Here is a 26,489-nt window from a genome sequence, read left to right as displayed (position 1 = left end):
AATAGGTGTGTACTTGCAACTCTTTTCTCTCTGTGTTTACCATGGACAAGAATGAATGAACCACACAGTTTGATAAATCAGCCCACTTGAGTTGACATGCTAACTTATATGTAATCTCTGGTCAGAATGCAATAGATCATATTTGTAGTGTCATGCTGACTACCACCCACTGATGGCCTGATCTGACAATTTTCTAACCAGTTGTTGTACATGACAAGACCTACGTGATGAATGAAACACTGGGAAAAAGAAATCATAAATGAATCTGAAAGTACTGAATTTTGGGAGCATTGGTTGAAGTGGGAAATTACTCCTATAAATGATAGGACGCTACCTGGCCATCCAGGGCACATAGTGAGGCGCTTAAGGCAGCTTATCCTGGCCATTGATTGTGGTAGAAACAGTGGGTAAATAGTAAATTTGGATTCACCCTGACCGTTGGATGTCTCCTCCTGCCGTTTTCACTTCCTCTTTGGCTGGATTGGTCGATGACAACTGGGGCCGTGTGCGTGTGGGTCCGTATGTTCGCTGCACCGAGTTACCCTGCTCCAAGTGGCTCCTTGATTTCGATTCGGTGCGGTGAAAATATCTGCCCCTCGCACGTCGGCACCAGCCTCCTTATCTCTCGACCCGGCTTCTTTCGTCTTTCTCCCGTTCACTTTGGAACGAGATCCTCTAACGTAGCAGCAAACTACTGCAGAGGGACGTCCTCAGCGTATCGCCCGTTCATGATTCATCCAACGGCAGAAACTGTAAACTAGAATTAGCAGCGTTGATTGCGCGGCCCATAAGCAGCCCAATCATCTCCAGAATAAAAAAAACATGTCCCATAAGCACGAACGAATACACGCCCGGCTACAGAGCACACAGCTATGGTCGGCTGCACCACGCCGTCGAGAACAAGCTTCCAGTTGCTACTATCTGTGCATGAATAAATTTGGATGGTAATATGTTCCGGTTGGAATCATAACAAACAACACCATCTCAAATCTCAATCTGTTTTTCACGCTCAATTTGTAATTTACAACACCAGTTCATCTCCTCTTGGTCTGAAAGACCGAAACTTAAAGCAACTCCAACGCAGGTACCAATTTCGCCCGCCGTCGTTCGTTTGGGTCGGTGCGGACAAAAGTAGTGACCCAACGCGCCGACCAATTTGCAAAACACGTCCGCTTCGCGTCCATGCAGACCCATTTACGGCCCAAATTTGTGGCAGAAATGCGTCGGCGCGGGCGCGTTGCGCACCTTCTCGGTGTCTGGCGCGTCCCGACCTGGCGGCCGCCCAACTACCGCGGTCAACTAAATGACGACCACCCACCTCGGGCCCAGGCATCAGCGACGGCGGTCGGCCTTTTTCAATCCGAGCGTGCGGTGCGGGGGTCGTCCTCATCCACTTTCAGAAGCCCCCCGTCCCCATCTCGCCATCCCTCTACTCCCCCGTCGGAGACAACCCTAGCCACCGCAGCCGCCGCAAAATAGGTTCTTCTCCGGTAAAGGCAAGGGCAAGGCCCCCGCCGCCTTTGCTGGCCCCGCTTTCCCCGCCAAGGCCGAGCCGGAGCCGACCCCCATCCAGCGGTACTCCTAGACCGTGGTGGTGGGCGAGTGGGTCAGCGCACCACCGGTCTGGATGGGGGTGACCGAGGTGCAGGAGTGTGCCTACCTCGAGCAGTGGCGACAGCTAAGGTTGGCAGAGGAGCGCCGCGAGGGCGAGTACCTCGAGCAGCTCGAGCGCGACGCGAGTAGGAGCGTCGTGCCCGGGGCGGGGCACCCTAGCCGGTGGGAGCACACCCAGCAGCGGACGACGTCGCCGCAGCCTGGAAGACGGCGTTCCCTTGAGCAGGCCCGGCGCCGATGCTAATCAACCTCACCGGCCCCGACGACGACAACGAGGATGCCTAAGGCAGCGCGCCGCCTCGTAGTTTTATTAAGTTTAATTAATATTTAGTTAATGTAAATGTGGACTTGGACTCTCGCCAGCCTTTGTGGCCGGCATCAAAGGCCGACATTAATTTTTAATTAATGTTTTGTTATTTTTAAAATATTTATAATTTTTTTCCAGTCACCTAAAAAATGTGTCAGACCAGCGTTGGGCGCATGCGCCAATCCAAACGCGAAAGCGGACATGACTGTCCGTCGGGCTGACCAAAACGGACAAAAGATGAACAAATCGCCGTCCGTTTGGGTCGGCCGGTTGGAGTTACTCTTAGCTTCTAGTACAAACTTTCAGCCTTCAAGTTCATCCTCAACTTGTTAGTTTGAGCAGCTAGGTTTCATGGCGGAGGTGCGAACATGGCAGCGACAGTCACCCTCTCTGACGCTGCGAAGCTCAGTCTCATAGTGGCGTCGAGCGCTGGCAATGGCAACGGCGAGTGAACAGTGACGGAGTTTGAAGGTTTTTTCCCTTATACGCGATTGGGCTTCGTTTATGGGCCGAACGGTTTTAGGCATTGCTGGCATGCTTTGCCACGTTCCAACTTCGTGCGATTGGATGAGGCATCGACGGGCGCTAGGCATCGACGTCCCTCTGCAGTAGTCGCTGCTACGTTAGAGGATCTCGTTCCTTCACTTTCCCCGTTTCGACCCACTGTTCCCGCGCGTTCTGCTCGCATCGCCTTCTTCCGCCCCGATCTGCTTGCTTTCACGATGACCTTCGCCGTCGATCATGCGTATGGCTGAGGTTAGATCGTCCACCTTGTTGTTCGGTTCGTCCACGGTTCGATCTCCTCCGTTCTAAACCTTCCTTTTTTCCTTTCCTGCAGATCTAGGTTGCCCTCTGTTTTCTTGACGTGGTATTGATTCTTGAGTAGGTGCCCCTCTTTGCTTTTTCTTCCGGTGTATTTTCGTTTCCTCTGCTTGCATTTCTTGCCTTGCGGCTTACATGTTTGATGAAATTCCTAACTCGCCGGTGCTCTCAGGTTTTACTGAACGTGTTCTGCTGGTGCTCAACTGTGCGTCCTTCTGTTAGACCTTTCAGCCTGAGCATTTCATAGCTATGGATGACACTAGGAGAGTTGGGACAATTTTCGTTGGTTTATTTCTCACACAAATGCCATGCCAACCTGAGGGGTTGGGGATACATACTTATAGGCTGCTAGCCAGCCAAGCATATGCTAAGATGCTAGTCTAAGATGCTGCTAAGATGCCAGTCTAAGATGCTAGTCTAAGATGCTATCCTAACTGCCGGTCCTTGATGGTCAGGGATTCTATCCTAACTGCCACAAGGACCATATGCTGCAGACCCACAAAGACCTTAGTACATAGACTTATCCATCATTCTCCCCCTAAGTCTTGTACGTCGTTTTGTGGGAGGGTTGAATCATCCCGATCCTGGAGCAGAGTTCGAGGAACTTGATCCTCCCAAGAGGCTTGGTGAGCAGGTCTGCGAGCTGGTCCGTGGTGTTGATGTAGCTCGCCTCGATGCTCCCTTCTTCCACACAGCTGCGGATGAAATGGTACCTCAGTCGGATGTGCTTGCTCCGTTCGTGGAAAACGGGGTTCTTTGCCAGGGCCAGGGCGGACTTGCTGTCCACCAGGAGCTGCACCGTTCTGGTGTCTCGGACGAGGAGATCACCAAGCAGTCGAGCGAGTCAGAGTGCCTGAGTGCAGGCGGTGGAGGCCGCTATGTACTCAGCCTCACAGCTGGACAGGGCCACCACCTGCTGCTTGACTGATTGCCAGCTCACGAGACACTTGCCGAGGAAGAAGAGGATCCCGCTCGTGCTCTTGCTGGTGTCGATGTCGCCGGCGTGGTCGCTGTCGCTGTATCCGACGAAGTGTGCCGCCCCCGGACACCTAGGGTAGTGGAGGCCGTGGTCGAGGGTCCCTGCTACGTAGCGGACGATCCTCTTCACTGCCTGCTGGTGCTCCGTCGTCGGTCGCTCCATGAACCGACTGACATAGCCGACGGAGAATGCCAAGTCCGGCCGTGTGTGGGCGAGGTAGCGAAGGCTCCCCACAAGGCGTCGGTACTGCGTAGCATCCACTTCCTCCGCCTTGCTGTCACGGCTCAGTTTCAGCCTCTCCTCCATCGGAGTGAGAGCTGGGTGACAGTCGGTGAGCCCAGCTAGCTCAACGATGCGCTTGGCGTAGGCGGACTGTCGAAGCGCGATCCCGGAGTGATCCTGGTGCACCTCAATCCCAAGATAGAAGGAGAGGAGCCCCAGATCACTCATCTGGAAGGTGGCCTTCATGTCTTCCTTGAACGCTGCCACCTCTGCATCTTTGGTGCCGGTAATCACCAAGTCGTCAACATAGACGCCCACCAGCAGGGCGTTTCCTCCACTGCCCCGTCGGTAGACGGCCGCCTCATGCGGGCTTTGCTCGAATCCCATCTTCTTTAGCGTGGAGTCCAGCTTGGCGTTCCACGCCCTAGGTGCCTGCCGTAGGCCATAGAGAGCCTTGCGCAGGCGGAGTACCTTGCCCTCCTGGCCAGGGATCGCAAATCCCGGTGGCTGATGCATGTAGACTTCCTCCTTCAAGTCGCCGTTGAGGAATGCCGACTTGACATCCATATGATGGACATGCCAGCCCTCCTGGGCAGCCAGCGCGAGGAGAAGTCGCACGGACTCCATCCGTGCCACGGGAGCGAAGGCGTCGTCGAAGTCGACTCCTTCCTGCTGCAAGAAGCCTCGGGCCACCAAGCGAGCCTTGTGCTTGATGATGGCGCCGACTCCATCCCTCTTCAGCTTGAACACCCACTTAAGGGTGATTGCGCGGTGACCACGAGGGAGGTCAGCGAGCTCCCAGGTGTGGTTTTGCTCGACCGCATCCATCTCCAACTGCATCGCGGCGCGCCATGCCGCGTCTCTCTCGGCCTCTGCAAAAGACCGTGGTTCGCCGTCTTCACACGCGAGTTGTAGCTGCGCCTCCAGGTCACGTGGCACCAGTCCCGGCACCGGCTGGTCGCCGAGTAGATCTTCCATCGTACGATACCGCAGCGGTTCGCCGCCATCATACGCGTCGATCCGCTCCTCGTCGTGAGTGAGCGGAGAAGCGAACTTCGTCGGGTTGTGCTCTGCGTGAGCTGGTGCTGATGAAGATGAGCCCGGGGTGGTGACTGCCGGGGCTGGAGTGTGCGGCCTCGCCGGTTGTGGTGTCGTCGGCGTAGCAGGCACCGGAGTCGATGTGGTTTTGGGGGGCGGGGTAGGCGTGCCCGGCGAAGAGGAGCTCGTCATACGTCGGCGTCGAGCCGTCGTCCACCGCCTTGTCCCATTGCCACCCTCGCCCTTCGTTGAACACGACGTCTCGCGCCATGCGCACATGCTGTGTCTTTGGGTCGAGGATGCGGTAGGCCTTTGAGCCCTCCGCGTAGCCGATGAAGACTCCCGGAGTGCTCCTGTCGTCGAGCTTGCCGATGTGGCCGAGCTCCTTGGCGAACGCAAGGCAACCAAAGACCCGCAAGTGGGAGACCGCCTGCTTCCGCCCATGCCAGGCCTCGTACGGTGTCCTGCCGTCGAGTGCCTTGGTAGGCGAGCGGTTGAGGATGTAGACGGCTGTTAGCACCGCCTCTCCCCAGAAGACAGCCGGCATCCCTCTCTGCTTGAGGAGAGCCCGAGCCATCCCCACAACCGTCTGGTTGCGCCGCTCGACGACGCCGTTTTGCTGCGGGCTGTACGGCGCGGAGTAGTGGCGCTGGATGCCCTCATCAGCGCAGTACGACGCGAATTCAGCCGCCGTGAATTCGCCGCCGTTGTCAGTGCGCAACACGCGCAATTTGCGGCCGCTCTCCGCCTCCACACCAACCTGCGCGCGCCTGATGGCGTCTGCCGCCTCTCCCTTACTGCCGAGGATCATCACCCACATGTAACGGGAGAGATCGTCGACGAGCAGTAGGAAGTAGCGTCGACCTCCTGGTGTGGCTGGCGTCACCGGGCCGCACAGGTCTCCGTGCACGAGCTCCCTCACCGGGCCGCAAAGGTCTCCGTGCACGAGCTCCAGCCTCTCCTTGGCCCGAAAACTCGCCTGTTGGGGAAAGGGGAGTCGTCTCTGCTTCGTCATCATGCAGATGTCGCAGAACTGCTCCACATGGTCGAGGCATGGCAGGCCTCGCACCATCTCCTTGGCACTTAGACGCTTCAGGGCCTCAAAATGAAGGTGCCCAAAGCGCTCATGCCATTGCCACGCCTCGTCGTCCCGACAGACAGCGAGACAGACCGGTTGTGCCACCTGCACATCAAGGACGTAAAGTCGATTTCCACCTCTGGGTACCTTGGCGAGAAGGCGACCCTGGCGATCCCAGATACGTAGGACCCCATGCTCAATCAGCACGCGTGAGCCGTTCTCATCCAGCTGTCCCAAGCTGATGATGGAGTTCCTTAGCGCGGGGATGTAGTAGACACCGGTGAGCAGCCGGTGCTCTCCCGTCTTGGTGGTGAAGATGACGGAGCCGATGCCCTTAATTTCCACAGCGAAGGCATCCCCAAACTTGACGGAGCCTCGCGCGTCGGAGTCGAGCTCGGCGAAGAACTCCCTTCGACCGGTCATGTGGTGGGTGGCGCCAGTATCGAGGCACCACCCCTCAGTCTTGTCCTTCCCGGAGCCATCGCCGAGAAGAGCATGTGCTTTTCGCTCGTCGAGGTGGAGGGGAGCCTTTGCGACTGGTGTCGCTGAAGATAGCTCGATGCTTGCGTGTGCCATGAACAAAGCCGTCTCCTCCTCCTTCGCCTGTGCGACGTGAGCCTGGCCTTGTCGTGGTTGTCGACACTCATTGGCCCAATGGCCAAGCCGGCCACAGTTGTGACAACTGTTATCCTCTGCCGGCTTGGGCTTGCCAGCGGCGCCGTCCTTGACGCCTCCGCCGGCGTCACCTTCGGCACGTCCTTGTGCCTTGCCCGGGGGGCCTCTTCGCGCCTTGCGCTGCTTGCCACGCTTGCGGCCGCCCGTCGTGGAAGAAGGCTCCCCCTTCTTCCTGTCACCAAGGCTGGGATCCCACTGCTCCCGAGTTAGGAGCAGCTTCCCACCGGTGGTGATGGGCCCCAAGGGAGGCTGTGGCTCGTCGGTGTCGACGACCTTGAGACGGCCTATCGCCTCCTCGATCGTCATCGTGGAGAGGTCCAGCAACGACTCGATCGAGCGAGCCATCTGCTTGTACTTCTCGGGAATGCACCGAAAAAGCTTCTCGACAGCTCTCTCCTCGGTGTAGGTGGCATCGCCAAACTTCACCATCTTCTGCAGCAGAGTGTTGAGACGGAGAGCGAAGTCATCAACGTCCTCACCTGGCTTGAAGCCCAGGTTCTCCCACTCCTTACGAAGTGCCTGCAGGGTGGACTTGCGAGCACGGTCGCTGCCGATGCGTGCTGCGGCGATGGCGTCCCAAGCCTCCTTGGAAGTCCGCTTGTTGGAAAGCGAGAACTGCATCTCGGGCGGGACTGCGGCGATGAGGGCGTCCAGCGCCCGTCGATCCTCTAGGTGGTCGATGTTGCTGTCCTGGACTGCCTCCCACATACGCCGCACCTGGAGCCTGACCTTCATGATCCCGGCCCACTCGACGTAGTTGGTTTTAGTGAGGGTAGGCCACCCAACACTGGGACCAACATCCCTGACCACAGTCCGGACCTCGTAGAGGCCGCGGTCCTGGTCATTGCAGCCGCCGTCGCGGTGCGCGCCTCCACCTGGAGCGCGGGCGTGCTCGGCTGCCCACTGCGTCGTCCGCTCCTGCGCCACTTTGGCGCGATCTGCGTCGGCGCCGTCGTCCGCAGGCGCGGAGCTGCTGGAGTTGCCGGGGCCGCCGCGGAGTGCCTTGGCATCCGCCGTAGCCTCACGGGCTGCTTCTACCTCCGCCCTGGCTGCTTCTACCTCCGCTCTGGCTGCTGCCAGCTCCGCTGCAGCCAGCCTCGACACCCTTGCCGCCGCAGCAGCTGCTGCTACCGCCGCTCGCTCACGCTCCTCTGCCACGGCGCGCTCGGCCTCCTGCCGGCGCCGCATGCTCGAGGTAGCCGTGCGCTGAGAGCGACCTGCAGACATGGCTCGCTGCAGGGGGGCTGTTGCGTGAAGAGGAGGCTGTTGTTGCCGAGCTGCTGCTCGACAGTCCAGAGGGAGGGAGGTAACCAGAGGCAGACGGAGCAGCTGCTGCTACCGACTTGGGCTGCTTAGCTCCCGGTGAGGGAGGTAAGCAGGAAATGCTCAGGGTACAAGATAACCAGGCTCTGATACCACTTGTTAGACCTTTCAGCCTGAGCATTTCATAGTTGTGGATGACACTAGGAGAGTTGGGACAATTTTCGTTGGTTTATTTCTCACACAAATGCCATGCCAACCTGAGGGGTTGGGGATACATACTTATAGGCTGCTAGCCAGCCAAGCATATGATAAGATGCTAGTCTAAGATGCTGCTAAGATGCCAGTCTAAGATGCTAGTCTAAGATGCTATCCTAACTGCCAGTCCTTGATGGTCAGGGATTCTATCCTAACTGCCACAAGGACCATGTGCTGCAGCCAAAGGACCATGTGCTGCAGCCCCACAAAGACCTTAGTACATAGACTTATCCATCACCTTCTTCCGCCGTTCATCGACCGTCTGCTGCTGCTGCTCATTCTTAGCAGAGGTTTGTCTCTCGCGCTCTTACGCCTTTTAGGTCTTCTATGGTACCTTTTGGTGTTCCTTTCTGTTAGCAGACTTCTTTTTATAGATCTTTGTGTGTGCCTTTTTTCAAGTAGGTTCTTGTAAACAGAAAAATATTAGCCTTCATGCAAGTCGTCTTTGCTAAACTGATGACAGTATCGGGTGCCTTATTCACCTTGAAAGGAAGTAGTGCTCTTTTTTACATTGGATATTGTTATTTCTTTCTGTATATTTGTAATTACTTTCTAGGTTTACACGTTCTTACTTTCTGTATTAGTTTGTTTCTACTGCTTTATGGGTTTAGACGTTGTTCTTTTCTTCTTCAGAAATCTCCTTTGCAGATTTTGTATGACGTTTACCTGATTGTTGACCTGATATTCTTTTTGGTTGTCTTTTGGCCTTGTCTGCAAACAGGTCTACCAGGTCCAGAATATCATCTTGGCTCGATCCTGCCCTGTACTGTGCTTAGTGCTCCTATCAAGGTTTGTTTCTTCCCTGTAGAATATATGTATTGCATATATGTGTGATATGTGTCTATGTTTACTTACACTTGTTTTGTTCCTGCGGATTATCTCCGTGGGTTGTGGTTGTGTTTTTTTTCTTATCATTTTGTTGCGATGCTCTCCAGGATGTGTGCTGTTGTTTACTTCGTCGTTCCTGTTTTAGAGACTCTTGCAGCTCGTTGTGCTTTGCCGGCCTTGTTTTACTTGTGTGAGGTGACTGAGGACGGTTCTGTTTTGGCTGGGGTAGAGCTTGAGCTTCCTTTGGAAGGCGTCGGCGCGGTGTCACGGAGGCAGTTCTTTTGGAGCACAGCCTGGCGTGGCTGCGTTGGCGCTTACGATCACGCTGCTGTGCAGGTCATCAATTTTTTGCAACGAATCTATGGGTTCGTTGTGCGAGACTACAACTATGAATGCATGATGGCGTATAGGGAATCCATGCGTTCTGCTGTTCTTGTCGCTGTGTATGCTGCTCGGCACGCCGGGAGATTGGAGAGAGAGGTTTCTGTAGGGCCAGGGTTATTTACCTCGCCTCCTGTTGAGCGGGGAACGTTAGATTGGAATTTATTGTGCTCTCAGCTTATGGCATCCATGCGTAATGTGTAGATTCTGTAATTGATTCTTGTACTGAAACTAGACTGCTTACTGTTTGAGAGCTTTGTATAACGAGATGTGGTTTATAGTGAGATTATTGCGTAGTCGGGTGTGCTGTTCTCTGTACCAAGTATTCTCTTGCTCCCTGCATCGCTTCTCTGTGTAAAAAAGTTTTCGGTAGGCTCTTGTCTTTGCTTCTTTTTGGGCTTGCAGCAGACAAAGTGAACACACTTTGATTCCTGCCAGGATTTTAGGTGGGCTGTTAGTGTAGGTGGGCTGTTAGTTTTGTTTCTCTTTGGGCTTGTGGAAAGCAGACTGAATAGGCCTTGGCTCTTGCTATCTCAACCTTGTTTTTATAGTGTTTTGGTTTGTCCCATTTCTTTTGTTTTGCTGTTAGATGCTTAGCTTCTTGTTGGATCCATTTGAGGGTGTTTTGATACCTTTTTAGTTCGGGTTTCCTTCGTTGGTTATTTCTTCCCTTTCGTGTACAGGGATGAAAGTGGTTGGTGGTAAAGCATTTCCAGTGCCCTCTTCATATTATTTTATCCCTTTTATTTGGGTGCTGTTCTTTTAGATTTGTTTCTTACTTTCAGGATTTTAAAAGGTTTTAGTGCTGCTGCGTTGAGTATGGTAGTTCCTTGCTTTAGTCAATGTTTTATGCTCCGGCATGTCCATCTTTAGATTTCTCTGGTTTGTTTGGGTGCTTTCTTGACATTCCAGTGATGTTTGTGCTATGATGTAGGATTTGTAGTCCAGTGATTTTGCTATGACCTCCCTCACGCCTATGTTCTACCGTATACGCTATGGATAGCCCTCCTGTTGTTTCTCGCCGCCGCAGGGCCGCTGCTGGGGTGGCTCTTGTGCCTCTTCCTGGTGCCTCTCGTCGTAAGAATCCTACGGATAGCCCTCCTGTTGTCCGTCGCCCCCGCAGGGTGGCTGCTGGGGTGCCTCTTGTGTCTCTTCCTCGTCCCTCTCGCCGTAAAAATCTTATCTCGTCGGCGTTTGTTGGATATATTGCTTCAGGCCTTCCCAAGAGAAAATGTATGACCCTTCTTGTCACTTCTCGGTAGTCCCTTTTTATGTTACCTTATTAATGCCTTTGTTTTTGTGTTATTACTATAGACGATGGTTTCTTCCCTGTTCTTACCTCTGAGGTTACTGCTGCGAATCGAAAGAAACGCAAGCTCATACACGATAGATGGTTTGGTGGTCGTGTGCCAGGTGCTTATTTAGTTCCTTTACTCTTTACTTCCTTAGACTTGTCTTATGTTTATGACGCCGTGTGAGCTTTTGGATTGCTGTATTTCGTACAGATGCACCGTTTACTTCTCCCTTAGATCCTTTGTAGGTTGGTTTCACAGATGAGGAGGTTGCTATTTTTAAAGGTAATACATGCGATATCTTGTTTGCGCTGCCTCTGTCTTACCAGAGTCTATTGTCGTATGATTTGATCTAAGGACATACTTGTTCCATAGCTGGTTATGTAGGCAGGTCTTTCTATGGAGGCCCAGCATATAAGTGTTCCCGTTGTAAGTCGAGCTTCTGGTATCAGGAGAGGGCGAAGTCTGAATCTGCAGTAAGCAAAAGGCGGGTTGTCTACAACCTCTGCTGCAAGGGTGGGAAAGTCTTTGTTGAGCCTTTCAAAAAACCGCCTCCATTTCTTGTTGACCTTCTAAAATTTGATGGACCCCCACAGAGCAAGGAATTCATTGAAAAAATACGACAATATAACTGTTTGTTTGCTTTTACTTCCATGGGGGCGAAAATAGATCGTTCAGTAAATAATGGTGGTGGTCCAAACATTTTTAAAATCTCCGGCGGTATATGTCATCGGATGGGATCTCTTTTGCCACAGGAAGGGAATGCTCCAAAATTTGCAGAGCTGTATGTGTTTCATGGTGGAAATGAGATTGATAATCGAATTCAGGCTTTAAACAAGGAAGATAGAATTCTGGGTGGGTTAGATAAGGATATTGTTAATGGTCTGAAGCTCATGCTTGATGAGCACAATTCTCTTGTAAAAAAATTCCGCATCGCTAAGGAGATCTTGGCTGAGAATGAATTTGCTGAAATTTCTATTCGTATAGTTGCTCCTGGCAAAGATGATGGCCCTCAGTTTAATCTTCCTTCCACGGATGAGCTTGCATGCTTAGTTGTTGGTGAATTAACATTGGAAACTCCTAGCCGTGATATAATAATACATGGTAGGGGAACACATTTGCAGCGAATTTCGTCTTTACATCCTGCTTATATGGCTTTACAATACCCTCTACTCTTTCCGTTCGGTGAGCGTGGATTTCAGCTTGGTGTGAAATACATAGCGGTAGATCACGAAGGTTCCAACAAAAGAGAGAAAATGACCATGCAGGATTTTTATTGTTTTTGTTCACACTATAAAGAAGGCCAGCATAACCCTTGTTTGTCTTGTGGTCTGTTGTCTGATCAGGCAGTTGTAGATTCTCGTGTATGCACAGATGAGTCCAGGCTACATTTTATTTTGCTATGCAACGATGATCTGAGAGCTGAGAATTTACAAGGGCTTGTAGATGCGGTTGGAGTGGGCCGCATAGATGGAAGTTCAGTTGGTAAAAAAAAAATATTGCCCTCTTCTTTTACTGGTGGACGCCGTTATATGATCGAAAATTTTCAGGATGCGGTGGTTATCGCCTGTGTGCATGGTTGTCCTGATCTTTTTACTACTTTCACATGTAATCCTAAGTGGCCTGAGATAACGGAAGCTCTTTCTGTTGAACCTGGCCAGAGACCACACAATAGGGCTGATATTACTGTTAGGGTGTACCACATGAAACTTAATGAGTACCTTCGTGATATTAGATCTGGCAAGGCGTACGGCAAAGTGGTCACAGGTAATGCAACCTGTTGCTTACTTTCTCTGTGGAGATTTTTTTTTTGTTTAACTTGACTACCTTCTCCCAGTTTTGCACACTGTGGAATTTCAGAAAAGGGGCTTACCGCACGCGCATATACTTACTTGGCAAGACAAAGAGAAGCGGGGTGAGGTTAGCCCTGCTTTGATTGATTCGTTCGTGTGTGCACAAATTCCTGATCCCGTGGCAGATCCTCTTGGATATGCCCTCGTTGCTGAGTTCATGATGCATGGGCCATGTGGGGAGGATCACCCTAAATGTCCTTGTATGAAAGATGGCCTGTGTTCGAAAAAATTCCCTAAAACATTTCAGGAAGAAACATCGATTGATGAAGTAGGCTTTCCTGTCTACAGGCGTCCAAATAATGGCCGTTTTATCATGAAAAACAAGATTAGGCTTGATAATAGGCACGTTGTGCCTTATAACATGGCAATGCTGAAGAAATATCAAGCTCATTTAAATGTTGAGTGGTGTAACAAAACACATGTCTTAAAATATCTGTATAAGTATGTTACCAAGGGCCCTGACATGTCAAAAACTCTGTTTAATAGGATAAAAAATTCTGAGGATCCAAATGATAATGGGGTGGATGAAATTGAAGAGTATAGAGCGTGTTGATACGTATGTGCCCATGATTCATTTTGGAGGTGTTATGGGTATGACATACACAGTAAAGAACCTTCTGTAGAAAGACTTGCTGTTCATTTACCAAATAAACATATTGTGCGATTTCGTGCAAGGGCCAACCTTAAGGCTATTGTTAACAATTCTTTGCTGCACAAGACCATGTTAACAGAATGGTTTGTTGCTAATGCTAGATACGAAAGTGCCAGGTCTTTAACATACTGTGATTTTCCCACAAAATGGTCTTGGAATGCACAGAGTAAGGTATGGATGAAAAGAAAACTTGGCAAAAGAATTGGTAGGATTTACTATGTGCATCCTTCTGTTGGTGAACTTTATTATCTTAGAATGCTGCTAATGATTGTAAAAGGCGCAAAGTCTTATGCTGATGTTAGGAGTTACAGTGGCGTTGTCTATGGGACATTCAAAGATGCATGTGCTGCTAGGGGGTTACTTGGTGATGATAACGAGTGGTTCTGTGCATTTGATGATGCTTTGAAATGGGGTATGGGAAACCAGTTGCGTCAGCTATTTGTGACCATAATTCTTTTCTGTGGAGTCATCGATGAAAAGGGTTTTTTCGAAAAATATTGGAGTGATCTAGCTGAAGACATCCAGTATAGGATGCGTCGTGATCGTCATGATCCTTCATATTGTGTTCCTGATGATGAGCTAAAAAACTTGCTTTTAGATGAGTTGTCTATTGTTTTTTCTAGGAATGTTTGTAATATTTTGGATCACAATTTGCCTCTAAAATCTGTGTAAGATGGTAGCTCGCGGGACGCCAATATGATTAGCGATGAACTTTGTCAAGATTTTGAAGCGCTCATTGAAAGTGCTGAAGCTATGCAGAAAAAACTTAACGTAGACCAAAAAAAGGCTTTTACATCTATAATTGATCGAGTGAGGGAGGATAAACCTGGTTTATTTTTTGTTTCGGGCCATGGTGGTACTGGAAAAACTTTTCTTTGGAATGCTCTTGTTGCTTATCTTCGAGGATACAAAAGGGTTGTTTTGACTGTTGCATCTTCAGGTGTTGCATCGCTGCTGCTCCCTGGAGGGTAGAACGGCGCACTCTAGATTTAAAATTCCTATTGACCTTGATGAGAACAGGCTATGTGACATTCGGAGGTCTACTATGTTATCGTCTTTGATCGAGTCAGCGTCTCTTATTATTTGGGATGAAGCTTTGATGACACATAGGAAATGTTTTGAGGCGCTAGATCGGAGCTTGCGTGATGTTTTATCTGACCGTGATCCGTCGCTGGCCAATGTTCCGTTTGGTGGTAAGATAGTTGTCTTGGGTGGGTGACCTTAGGCAGATTTTGCCTGTTATTGAGGGTGGAACCCGATCTCAGGTTGTCAATGCTGCTGTTACAAATTCTCCTCTGTGGCATCATGTCACGGTTCTTCACCTTACTATTAACATGCGGCTAGCTGTCCAGACTGAGGATCCTGATGTGCAGGCTGAGGCGGGAGCCTTTGGTCGGTGGGTTCTGAGCATTGGTAATGGCACCATCCCTGCCATGGCGCGGCAGGGGGAATCTGACCCTACCTGGATAAGCATTCCCAGCGAACATTTGGTGCATACCGATGGCCCAAAAATTCCAGCTATTGTTGATGTTGTTTATGTAGATTTCTTGCAGCGCTACTCTGATCCTAACTACTTGAAAGAAAGAGCTATTTTAACACCGACAAATGATCTAGCTATGGACATCAATGATCATGTTCTTTCTTTGGTGCCTGGCGAGGAGAGGGAATATTTAAGCTGTGACTCGACGGGAAATTCAGCAGATGAAGCTCGTAACATAGATGTTTTTTATCCTACTGAAGTTCTAAATACCATCAAAGTAAATAACTTTCCTTACCATAAATTGGTTCTTAAAAAAGGTGTTCCAATCATGCTCCTTAGGAACATAAGCCAGGCGGCTGGTTTATGCAATGGTACACGACTTATTGTTACTAGACTTGCTGAGAAACTCATTGAGGCAGTTGTAATGACTGGTTCCAATATCGGAGATATAGTTTATATACCGAGGATATGCTTGACTGTTAGAGATCCTAAATGGCCTTTTACTTTGCACCGCCGGCAGTTTCCTATTAGAATTTCATATGCCATGACTGTTAACAAAAGCCAGGGACAAACTCTTGCAGCTGTTGGTCTGTATCTGAAGACTCCTGTCTTCACCCATGGCCAGTTCTATGTTGCGGTGTCGCGTGTGACCTCTAAAAAAGCACTCCGGATATTGATTGAGAACGAAGATGGTACCTGCGGTTCCGAGACTAGAAATATCGTGTTCTCTGAGATTTTCGAATCTCTTGCAAATAAGTAATAATAGCACCTATTGTAATTACCTACCTATGTTTACTACATACTTTTCTGTGCTGCAGACTTTTGAACTATGTCTTTTGGACAGTTTGTGTGCTCCTCTTGAAAATAAGTAATGTTAGCACCAGTTTACTATATGTTTTTTGGTTTGCTGGCTTTTGAGCTATGTCTTTTGAACGGTTACTTTTGGGTGCATAGTGTTGGCTCACTATACGCTTCTGTTTCTCTTGCGCTTGTTTATTGAGCGTAACGTTCTCATTTCCTCCCAGGTATAGAGCTATGTTCTTGCGTATAAATTGTCTTTACCTCTATCTACTTTTTCTTGTCTTCAGTTTGGCTGCCCGGTGCATTATCCTTGCCATTTTAATCGTCCTTGTCATGTTTTCCGCAGATGGCATGTTCCAAGCTTTCTGAGATTCACAGTGATAGTAATCATGTCTCCACTTATTTCTTAATCTTGCCTTTTGTACAGATTGAACTGAACAAGGTACAAGTTGGTGGTAGTCATATTTGAGAGATTTTGGTCCAAGGCTGTAAATATATCCCCATTTACATGTCAGATGTGAGGACCTACTGGTGAAGATGAGGGCTCTACAGCGACCAATCTAGAAGGTTTAATCCCGGCTCTTCTGTGCTCATCTTCCTTCCTTGCTTCTCTGTATAAAATCTCGCTACCAATGGTCCATGTTTGCTTTTTGACTGTTTGGTCTTATCATAGTACGTTTTGATCAGATTGGTGTGATCTTGAATGTGTGGTTGAAACGGTTTAGCAGGATTTAAGTTGGATTCAAGAGTTCTCAGTTTGGCCGCAGTGTTCTCGTTTTCTTAGGAAAATTGTTGGATGTAATTCCTATTCAATGTTCTGCCGTAGCTGCTCTTGTTCATTTAGTGTCTCTCAAATGCTTTATTTTCTTGTCTAGCCTTATCTCTAGGCATGTTACCTGATAGGTGTTTTTTTTTGTGTTGTTCAGGCCAGGGCTTCAACGATGAGTTGCAACTTAATGTTTGGTACAGTCATCACCTGCAAGCGAGCACCAATAACATGTGGTGTTTATATTTGATTCGCTTGGTATGAAGGGGCTACACCATCAACTCCATTGGTTTGTTTTCGTCCCTGCTTAGATTTGTTTCCGTGTATGCTGAAATCTTGCTTACATTTCAGTGATCTTTGCATTATTCCAGTGGTGTCTATATATGATCTGCTTATCATGCCTTACTGTAAAGGGTCAGTACTCTATTTTCTCTTGTTTTCTTTTGAATTGTCCCTATTATTGCAAAATTCAGGCTGTGCTTCTGGATGGAGAGCTGATGATTTATCTGCCGTCATTTTATACTTCTTTGTTGGATTATATACAGATCGTAGGCATCCAATTTTTGTGTAAAGTGCCACTGAAAAATATAAATTACTCCTATTTGTATTTGACATATAAACTGTAGCCCTCTATATATATTTTTTCATTACTCGCTTTCAGCGCATGTTCTGTTGTTACTCCCAGTCCATTGATTGGGTGCTTAGTTTAGTTTTTCCTTTGGTTCTTCTGGTAGGATTGCTTTCCTAGGCATCAATATATATTATTTAGTTCTCTGTTTTAAAAGAGTCTGCAGTCTGCACTATACTCTCATGATTTTGGCCATACATATATTTTTTCATTACTCTAGCTTTCAGCCCATGTTCTGCTGTTGCTCCCAGTCCATTGATTGGGTACACGCAGATGAAAGCCCAATAATCTGAGCTAATGAAGTTTGTGAAGAGCTCATGAAGTTAAACAAAACATGTTTAGGACAATATCTTTTTGCCTGCAGCATTTGGTGCCGTACCATCAGCAGTAGAAGTACTATCCACGATGTAAATTAGGTCCAGTTGTAGAAGTACTACCCAAACTTCAATGCTAACAAGTAAAAATAGCTATTTTTTTGGAAGAGCTTGTTAGTTGGCGATGTTAGGAATAAGCAACTTGTATTCCCATGAGGCCATAGGCCGATATATATACATGTACAGGTGGGGAACATATGCAGGAAACCCCTTATACAACGGGATAAATACAAAGGGGTACATGACTTATATTATAACTCTAACACCCCCCCTCAAACTCATGGTGGATGAACAACACTGAGTTTGGAGAGATAAAAGCCATGTTGTGCTCTAGTCTGGGCCTTCGTCAGGAAATCTGCCAACTGTAACTCGGAAGGCACATACTGAAGAGCAATAACCTGATCCTGCACAGCAGCGCGCACATAGAAAGCATCAACACCAATATGCTTGGTGAGCTCATGCTTCACAGGATCGCGCGCAATGCTAATAGCACCTGTACTGTTAGATAAGAGCAGAGTCGGTGTAGTGACAGAAACACCAAAATCCTGAAGTAACCACCGTAACCAAGTCACCTCTGCCGTCAAAAGAGCCATGGCTCGCAACTCAGCCTCAGCACTCGAACGGGAAACTGCAATCTGTTTCTTCGTCTTCCAGGCAATGAGAGAACCACCAAGAAAAACACAGTAAGCAGAAAGTGAACGGCGATCAGAAGGATCACTAGCCCACGTAGCATCCGAATAGGCCTGAAGCTGTAAAGAACTGGAGCTAGGAAAGAATAGACGGTGAGAGATCGTGCCCCGAAGATATCGGAGAACACGAAGGAGATGACCGTAGTGAACCGATGTGGGAGCAGAAACAAACTGACTCAGAATATGAACCGGATAAGAGATGCCCGGACGAGTGACAGCAAGATAGACAAGACTGCCAACGAGATGACGATAACGCGTCGGGTCAGGAAGAGGAACACCATCAGTAGCACGGAGGTGAACATTGAGCTCCATAGGAGTCTCAACAATGCGTTCGTCAGTAAGAGCAGCACGAGCAAGAAGATCCTGAATATACTTTTCCTGGGATATAAAAAAGCCATCAGAGGTAGAAGAGACTTCAATCCCAAGAAAGTAGCGAAGAGGTCCAAGATCAGACATAAGAAACTGCTCACTAAGACGGGCCTTTACAAAGGCAATATACTCGGGGTCATCCCCAGTGATGATCATGTCATCAACATAGAGAAGAAGAAGAGTCCGACCACGAGGAGAAAGGTGAATGAACAATGCTGGATCATGAGCACTTGCTGAAAAACCAGCAGTAGTGACCACAGAGGCAAAACGCTCAAACCAGGCGCGAGGGGCTTGCTTAAGGCCATAGAGAGAGCGACGAAGACGACATACCATGCCATCAGGAACATAATACCCAGGTGGTGGCTGCATGTACACCTCCTCACGTAGCTCACCATTAAGAAAGGCATTCTTAACATCAAGCTGAGATATAGACCAGTGACGTACAGAGGCAACAGCAAGAAGTGTACGAACAGTGGTCATATGTGCCACAAGAGCAAAAGTCTCGTCATAATCACGACCATGCTCCTGCTGAAAACCACGAGCCACAAGACGAGCTTTGTGACGCTCAAGAGAACCATCGGAGCGAGTCTTAACCTTGTAGATCCACTTACAAGTGATGGGACGGACTCCGGGAGGAAGAGAAACAAGATCCCAGGTACCAGTGCGTTCAAGAGCAGCAATCTCCTCTGCCATCGCAAACTGCCATTCAGGATGAACAACAGCCTGACGATAAGAAGTCGGCTCAAGAACAGCAGCACCAGCAGTGGGAAATCCAAAGCGATCAACAGGCGGACGAGGACGAGAACGCAAGCCATAAGTAGGCTGAGTGGAAGAGGACGACTCATCCAAAGAGGCATCCACAGGTCGTGAACGACGAGTGTAATGCTGAGGAAAAGATGGAACAATAGAAGGAGGAATCGCCAAGGTAGAATCGGGGGGTGGCGACGAAGAAGTCACCGGAGATGAAGGTGTGGGTGGCGACGAAGAAGTCACCGGAGATGAAGGTGTAGAATCCGGTGACATGCTAGGCGAGGAGACCGGAGAAGATGGTTGCTGCAAATCGACTAGAGGTGGAGAAGCAGAGGGAGTGGAACGAATAGGCACAGGCGCAACGGGGGTGATAGGTGAGTCAGGAAAAGTGAGAAAAGAGATATCCTCCACTGAAAAAATCGAGGAAGATGGGCGTGGGTAGAAAGGACGAGACTCATCAAAAGTCACGTCGCGAGAGATACGCATCCGACGACCAATAGGATCCCAACAACGATAGCCCTTATGCTCATCACTGTAGCCTAAGAAGACACACTCAACAGACTGAGCGGTCAGTTTGGTGCGTTCGCGAGGGGCAAGAAGAACATAGCAAACACAACCAAACAAGCGAAGCATCGAATAATCGGGAGAACGATCAAAAAGACGCTCAAAAGGAACGCCACCCTGCAAAGCAGCGGACGGCTGAAGGTTGATGAGATAGGCGGAAGTGGAGATAGCCTCGGCCCAAAAATGAGGCGGAAGAGAGGCGGCGATCATCATCGCACGAGCCGTCTCAAGAAGGTGACGATGCTTGCGCTCAGACACGCCATTCTGAGCATGAGCACCAGGACAAGAGAACTGGGCAAGAGTACCCTGCTCAGCAAGGACTCCACGCAACATCTTGGAGATATACTCTCCAGCAGAGTCAGCACGGAAAACACGAATAGGAGTAGAGAACTGAGTGTGAACCATGGCAGCAAAGCGCTTATAGATAGATAACACCTCACTACGAGAAGACATAAAATATAGCCAGGTGTATCGAGAGAAATCATCTATAAAAATAATATAGTAGCGATGACCTCCTTTCGAGGCAAAGGGAGCTGGACCCCAGACATCGGAGTGAACCAGGTCAAAAGGACGCTGAGACATAGTGTCACTATGAGGATAAGGTAACTGGACCTGTTTACCAAGCCGACAACCCTGACAGTCTAAAGACACACCGCCGGAGACAGATCCAAGAAGACCACGTCGAACTAAGGATGAGAGACGAGAGCCACACAAGTGACCAAGGCGATGATGCCACTGCTGAGAAGAGCTAGTAGACAAGGCAACAGAGGGGGAAAGACTGGCGGCGGTGGCAGCGGAGGGAAGGTGAAGCCAGTCAAGCTCCCAGAGACCCTGAGAGTCACGGTGTCGGGGGCCAGCACCAAGGAGAGCACCAGTGTGACGGTCCAGAACAGAACAAGAGTCAAAGTCTAGAATCACCCGACAACCGGAGTCAACAATCTGACCACCAGAAAGGAGCTGCATGGTAAGTCGAGGAACATGAGCAACATCAGGAACATGAAAAGATGAGGTGCTAAGAATGCCTCGACCATTAATCGGGAGGGAGGTACCATCAGCAGTAAGAACATGAATAGGAGAATCAAGAGCACGAATAGAAGACAAGGTGGATGAATCATGAGATATATGAAAAGATGCTCCAGTATCAAGAATCCATGGAGATGTACCTGACTGTGTTGAAGGTGGTCTCACAATGCCAGAGGAGTCAGTAGCAGAACCAGCAGAACCCGTCGGTGAAGAACCAGAGCATGCAGCGAGCAAGCACCGAAGGCGCGTAATCTCCTGCTCAGTCAGGAGCTCAACTGAAGAGGTCGACGTAGATGCACCCGGCAATGAAGAGCCGGAGGCAGGGAGCAGACCACGAAGTCCCACAATCTCCTGCTCGGTGAAGTACATAGCTGAAGTAGATGACGCAGTAGCACTGGGAGAGGAGCGGCCACCAGGGCCACCACCACCTGTGGAAACCGCCAGAGGAGGCGACATGGCATAATCAACATCATCCGTAGAGGCCGGTGACGGAGACGAGGGCACATGCAGACAAGCCCCAAGCGCCAAAGGAAGACGCGGGTCAATAGAGTCATATGCATCAACACATCCGATGGGGGCCGTGAGAGGAGCCGGTGTAGAACGATAATCACCGATGAAAGTTGCAGGAGGAGTCGATGTAGAGCGACAATCACCACGTGCGAGAGTCGCCACAGGGGACGATAGCACAGACGAACGAGCACCAAGCACGGAAGAAAGGCACATGTGCGAGACGGGGTCAGTAGAGCAAACACTGAAAACACCGTCAGGGATCACCGGGCAGCGAGGGACAGCAACAGAGCCCGATGCAGCAGACATTTTTTTTTTCTCGAGGGAAAGCGGAGACAAGGAGTCACACGGTGGTCCACGAACGACGGCCGCGAGTAGCCACGCATGGAGCCGGAGTCGATGCCTCCGCTGCCCTCACGTGGCTGGGAGCAGGAGGCGCCGCCGAGAGGAAAACGGCGCGACCGCAAGCCGCCCAGACAGCTCCTGGCGAGAGGAGGCGGACGGCGGGAGGGACCAGGCGGGAGGGGCGGACGGCAGACGGCGGGAGGAGCCGGGCGGGAGGGGCAGACAGCAGACGGCGGGAGGGGCCGGGCGGGAGGGGGAGGATGGCGCGACCACGAGCTGCCCAACGCCGGGCGGGATGAGGCGACGGCAGACGGCGGGAGGAGCCGGGCGGGAGGGGCAGACAGCAGACGGCGGGAGGGGGAGGATGGCGCGACCACGAGCTGCCCAATGCCGGGCGGGAGGAGGCGGGAGGAGCGGACAGCAGCGGCGCCGAGATTGGATCGTAGCACGAGTTGCGCGTGCGAAAAAGAGACCTAAAGCTCTAATACCATGTTAGGAATAAGCAACTTGTATTCCCATGAGGCCATAGGCCGATATATATACATGTACAGGTGGGGAACATATGCAGGAAACCCCTTATACAACGGGATAAATACAAAGGGGTACATGACTTATATTATAACTCTAACAGGCGAATGGGCGTCATTCAGTCTTACAGTTTTTATCGTCATTAAAGTATAATAATTGGTTGACCTCATTTCCATAATCAGCACTAGGTTAGTCTTTTTGGTTACCTCTGGTGTTGGTTCTCACAAAGCCAATTCCATGCTGTTGCCGATATTTTTGGTGAATCTGCTATGTACTGAGAGATATAACGATTAATTCTGGTTCTGCCAGAGCCAAGGTCCGATGCATTTTAGGTTGCTGGGATACACATATTTGTTCAAATGCATCCAGGAGATGAGATGCCATATCATTTTATTTAGAACCTTTTACTCTCCAATGAGTTTAAATATTCTATATGTTGTAGCGGTATTTACATATGGAGCTTATCCTCTAGCTAATTTGGTTATGGGAAATATATTGTTTACTCTAACTTTCATGCTTAACTTAATACACAGTGTTGTGATTTTTTACTTCTGCTTTAATATAGGTGAAACTGCAATAATTGTCTTTTCGTTTTTTTTTCGACGGATCAGTTTACGTATGTCGTTAGCATTTTATTCGGGATATTTTAGCATTGCACTATTTATTTCAAATCCTGTAACATTTCAGTTTTTGGAATACACATGTTTCTCATATTACCGCACTTCCCAAATCTCAGTTTCAGTTATCAAGTTCTCGCATTATCCAGAGCTTGTTTTTGTATGTAGCAATGAAATAGACAACATCAGTTTTATATTTGTTCATATCAGCTATTGCTGTTTTCCAGGACAAGCGGTTTTTCTGTACTGTCACTGTTGACAGGCTTGGCTCTGATCAACGTTGGTGGTTCGCTTCGTGTGCCACGTGCCTCAAGTCTGCTAAATATACTGGCTATCAGTATAGATGCTCTGACGATGCTTGCTCCTCTGTTGAGGCCGACTTAACGTGAGCATATTTACCATTTACTTCTTTGATTTGGTGCTTGCATGCTACTATCTGTGAACTAAAACCTTCTTTTGGTTTTGATTTCCAGGTACTGTATTTCTGTCTTTGCATCTGATGGCACCGCGGAAACTGAATTTGTGTTGTTTGACAAGGTCGCATCGGGTGCTGTAGGAAAACCATTAATTGCTATACTTCATCAAAGGTATCCCGGATATGCTGCCGTGGACAAGATGGCCAAACTTGTGAGGCATGACGTTACTATTCCACCACAGATAACTCAGCTCATCGGGCAGAAGTATAAGCTCATGGTCTCCATATCAAAAAAATGGAAGCTCAAAAATGGCGAGGATTTGTCATTCCAGGTCAATAGAATTGCAGAAACCTACAAACCTGAGTTGCCTCCCTCTGTCAGTGCTGTTGCTTCTGGATCTGGCAAGGATGCATTGGTCAACAATGTTTGTGGTGAACAACTCCCTGTCTTGGGACCGGCTATATCGTCTGGACCAAACACACCTCCTCCCACGGGTTTTCTACCTGGTTCTCCTGCAGCTCAGGTATAACACAACATTTTTGTGTTTTCATTTGTTTGCTGGAACTTGGAATCACAATGTTCAATCCTTTCTAGGATTTAAATGGTAGGATACTGAAGCGAGTATGCTCACATTCAGGTTAAATCGTAGGATACTTTGCATTGCCGTGTTAAGAGATACTTTGTATGTGGTAGAACAATATGCATGTCCATTAGAAGAATCAGGTTTTCAAAGCAATAAAGGCATGATCAAATGCGTTGCTTTGATGAACATCAGTATATGCAGGATGCACCAATGATACTGAGTACTGAATGAACTAACTATAATGTACACTAGCAAATTGACTCCGAATCCCATTGCATCAGCCAACCACAGATTCATGAACAGACCATAGCAAGTACCAGTCTTCATTTTCTTATTATTTGAAGTGTGTGCTGAACTGAACACAAGTATTGCATCACTTTCTGATATTGCTGATCAGTAAAAATATATGTGGCCAAAAAATCTAGAATCAGGACATAATGAGGTAGTAACATCATGCCACTGATCAGTAAAAAATTGCTTCCCTGAGTGCTACCACGCAAAAAAAGAAGTGCTACTTGCTTGTTTCGGTGTGACTCTGAATCTGATCTGATGTGTTAGAGAGGAGGACGACTTGTGTTCAGTTCAGCAAAATATATGTGGCCAGAAAAATCTAGAATCAGGACATAATGAGGTAGTAACACCATGCCACTGATCAGTAAAAAATTGCTTCCCTGAGTGCTACTTGCTTGTTTCCGGTGTTACTCTGAATCTGATATGATGTGTTAGAGAGGAGGACGACTTGTGTCTTGGGTAGGGTTTGTCCTGCAACTTTTCTTTACTTTCTGAAATGTTACGTACTGCATGAGTGTGCTTTTGTTCTGGGGTTGAATAGATGGTTCTGTCTAAGCACACTTGGCTGTTCATTCTTTATACTATTGTGTTATAGTACCTGGCGTCGCCCTGACCATTGTTATCCTCCCTATTTTGGAGGATCTACACTACATTGATTATTTGGATGTACTATCAGATCATCCTAATGCTATTTTTTCTTCCTCAGGCACACACACATGCTTCTATTGGCAAAATCACCCCCTCAACTCCATCTCCACGGTACTGGTAAAGTATTATGGAACTGCATGTCCCTTGTTCATTTGGTTCTTTCCCCTTCTTATCGTCTTATTATTTATTGCAACAGCTCTGTTGCCCCGAAGCGTGGCGCAAGGCGCTCTTTGTTTGGTAAATCTTTGAAAGGAAAGTCTGACGTCATGCTAGGCGATGCTACTACATCTGCCCAGGTGCTGGCTGTTTGTTTTTTTCGTATTTACTGATCCTCTTTCTGGACCCTCCTTGTTCTTGCTCTGACTTGTTTTATCTTGGGAAAAAAATTAGGATGGCGTGGAAGCTGTGGTGGATGATTCTTCCATGACTGTTGAAGAGAAAGATGTTGATGCGGTACCCATTAGGCCCAAAAGGTCTTGCTTAACTACTTGATGGTCTGATGTATTATTAGTTCAACTCCAGGACACATTCTTATTTTGCATTCTGTTTCTTATTTTGCAATATGCGGAATTAGGGTGTAAGAGTTCTAATTCTACCACATTTACAGTGCACATGCCAGCCCCCGAACCATTTTGTCTGTCAGCAATATATTTACTGTCTGCTTTTCTCGTGTGTTAGGTCCCCGTCCGGTAGCAAGGGTCTGGGCCACCAAAGAAACAACAGAAGTAATGCCCTTTCTGCAGTGCTTGCAGATGTCGTTTGTAAATAAGGTGGGTGCTAATTACGTTTTGCATGTTCATTCTTCTGCTTCTAGGCATTAGGCTCAAAGGTTGCTTCTTTTCCTGATTGTCTTGCATATGCAGTTACTTTTCTCCGTCTACTTCTTTTCTTCCAAAAGATTCCTCTATATATCCCAGTGAATTACATTGGTCTCTTGTCTTCGGTTCAAATACGATCTCTTTATTCTTTCATCTTTTCCGTGGTGATCAGGTTCAGTTCCGTTCATCCTTGTCTTCCTGTATGATTCTTGTTATGAGCTTAGCTCACAAGAAACAGGTGAAGGGTTCCTAGATAGTTCACTGCTGCTTGCCGCCTCGACATTCGCGGGTGTTCGGCTTGCCTTCCTCCGTGCTTCATCGAGCTACTAAGGCGGCTTTGACTTTTGCATCTATGGGTCTCGTCTTACGCTGTCTGCGTGATGTGATGACCTTGCCGTTTGCCCACTCTGTGTTGTTGGATGTATCTTTAATGCTGCAGCATAGATCACCTACGATTGTTGCTTAGATGCACATGTGATGGGTATTTTGTGTGACCATATGCTTGTCCAGAAGCAAGCTTTTATAAGTACAAACTAATAACAGTAGGAAAAGAACCTGCTAGACCGGTGTCAGCACAATCTGATGATTGACCTGTAAACTTCATTTCTCTGTTTGCATGCCATGGACTATTGGTGAATACTTGGATCTATCTATTTAAGCTTATGTATCTATCGTGAATTTCTACTTGCTATTGTTACTGGCAAGGCTATAATATAGCCTCAAGTTTCATATGTCTTGTGTATTGAACGTACTTACTAGAGTTTCTGTTGCTCTATAATTAGTATGTGTTCAGTTTTTCCAAGGAAGGGTAAAGCAATCTTTAAAAAAATGGTTACAAATGTACTATGGGATACCAACAGTTTCTGAAGTTATCCGCCAGAGGTGTGGTTATATAAGATGGATGCCAGGCATCATAACATACAATATGTATTTTACTCATGGACTAAAACTTTTTGTAAGCAATCGTTTATTTTCACATTCAACTAATGTTCTTTAAGTTGAAAGAAATAAAGTTAAGCTCTCCTCTGTTATC

General features: G+C 48.5%; 2 protein-coding genes across 12 annotated transcripts; one reads left to right on the top strand and one right to left on the bottom strand.

Annotated features, from left to right (window-relative positions):
• Positions 1 to 2,198: 2,198 nt before the first annotated feature.
• Positions 2,199 to 26,187, top strand: LOC109761013 (uncharacterized). 11 transcript variants are annotated; one of them, XM_073503442.1, is made up of 14 exons: positions 2,438 to 2,677; positions 2,760 to 2,803; positions 8,395 to 8,543; positions 8,975 to 9,042; positions 15,968 to 16,107; positions 16,467 to 16,564; positions 16,658 to 16,720; positions 22,928 to 23,085; positions 23,174 to 23,639; positions 24,697 to 24,755; positions 24,835 to 24,934; positions 25,029 to 25,111; positions 25,317 to 25,408; positions 25,629 to 26,187. In XM_073503442.1, the coding sequence occupies exons 9-13, from the start codon at positions 23,316 to 23,318 to the stop codon at positions 25,405 to 25,407; spliced, it is 657 nt and encodes a 218-aa protein (XP_073359543.1). In that variant the 5' UTR covers positions 2,438 to 2,677; positions 2,760 to 2,803; positions 8,395 to 8,543; positions 8,975 to 9,042; positions 15,968 to 16,107; positions 16,467 to 16,564; positions 16,658 to 16,720; positions 22,928 to 23,085; positions 23,174 to 23,315; the 3' UTR covers position 25,408; positions 25,629 to 26,187. The 11 variants fall into 11 exon arrangements, with proteins under 11 accessions (XP_045087975.1, XP_045087974.1, XP_073359548.1 ...); XM_073503447.1 differs by lacking the exon at positions 8,395 to 8,543 and having other exon boundaries at positions 2,410 to 2,677; positions 24,697 to 24,749; XM_073503441.1 differs by lacking the exon at positions 8,395 to 8,543 and having other exon boundaries at positions 2,410 to 2,677.
• Positions 4,951 to 7,923, bottom strand: LOC141027206 (uncharacterized). Its single transcript, XM_073504188.1, has one exon. The coding sequence runs from the start codon at positions 7,921 to 7,923 to the stop codon at positions 4,951 to 4,953; it is 2,973 nt and encodes a 990-aa protein (XP_073360289.1).
• Positions 26,188 to 26,489: the final 302 nt, after the last annotated feature.

This window comes from Aegilops tauschii, chromosome 7, assembly GCF_002575655.3.
Source record: "Aegilops tauschii subsp. strangulata cultivar AL8/78 chromosome 7, Aet v6.0, whole genome shotgun sequence".
NCBI lineage: Eukaryota > Viridiplantae > Streptophyta > Magnoliopsida > Poales > Poaceae > Aegilops > Aegilops tauschii.
Note: the sequence above shows the minus strand (reverse complement) of the source record. Positions and strands in the feature narration are given on the sequence as shown.

Bases quoted from the DNA above. Each gene is read 5' to 3' on its own strand.
- LOC141027206 (XM_073504188.1), bottom strand. From the start codon at position 7,923: ATGCGGCGCCGGCAGGAGGCCGAGCGCGCCGTGGCAGAGGAGCGTGAG.
- LOC109761013 (XM_045232039.1), top strand. From the start codon at position 11,408: ATGGGGGCGAAAATAGATCGTTCAGTAAATAATGGTGGTGGTCCAAAC.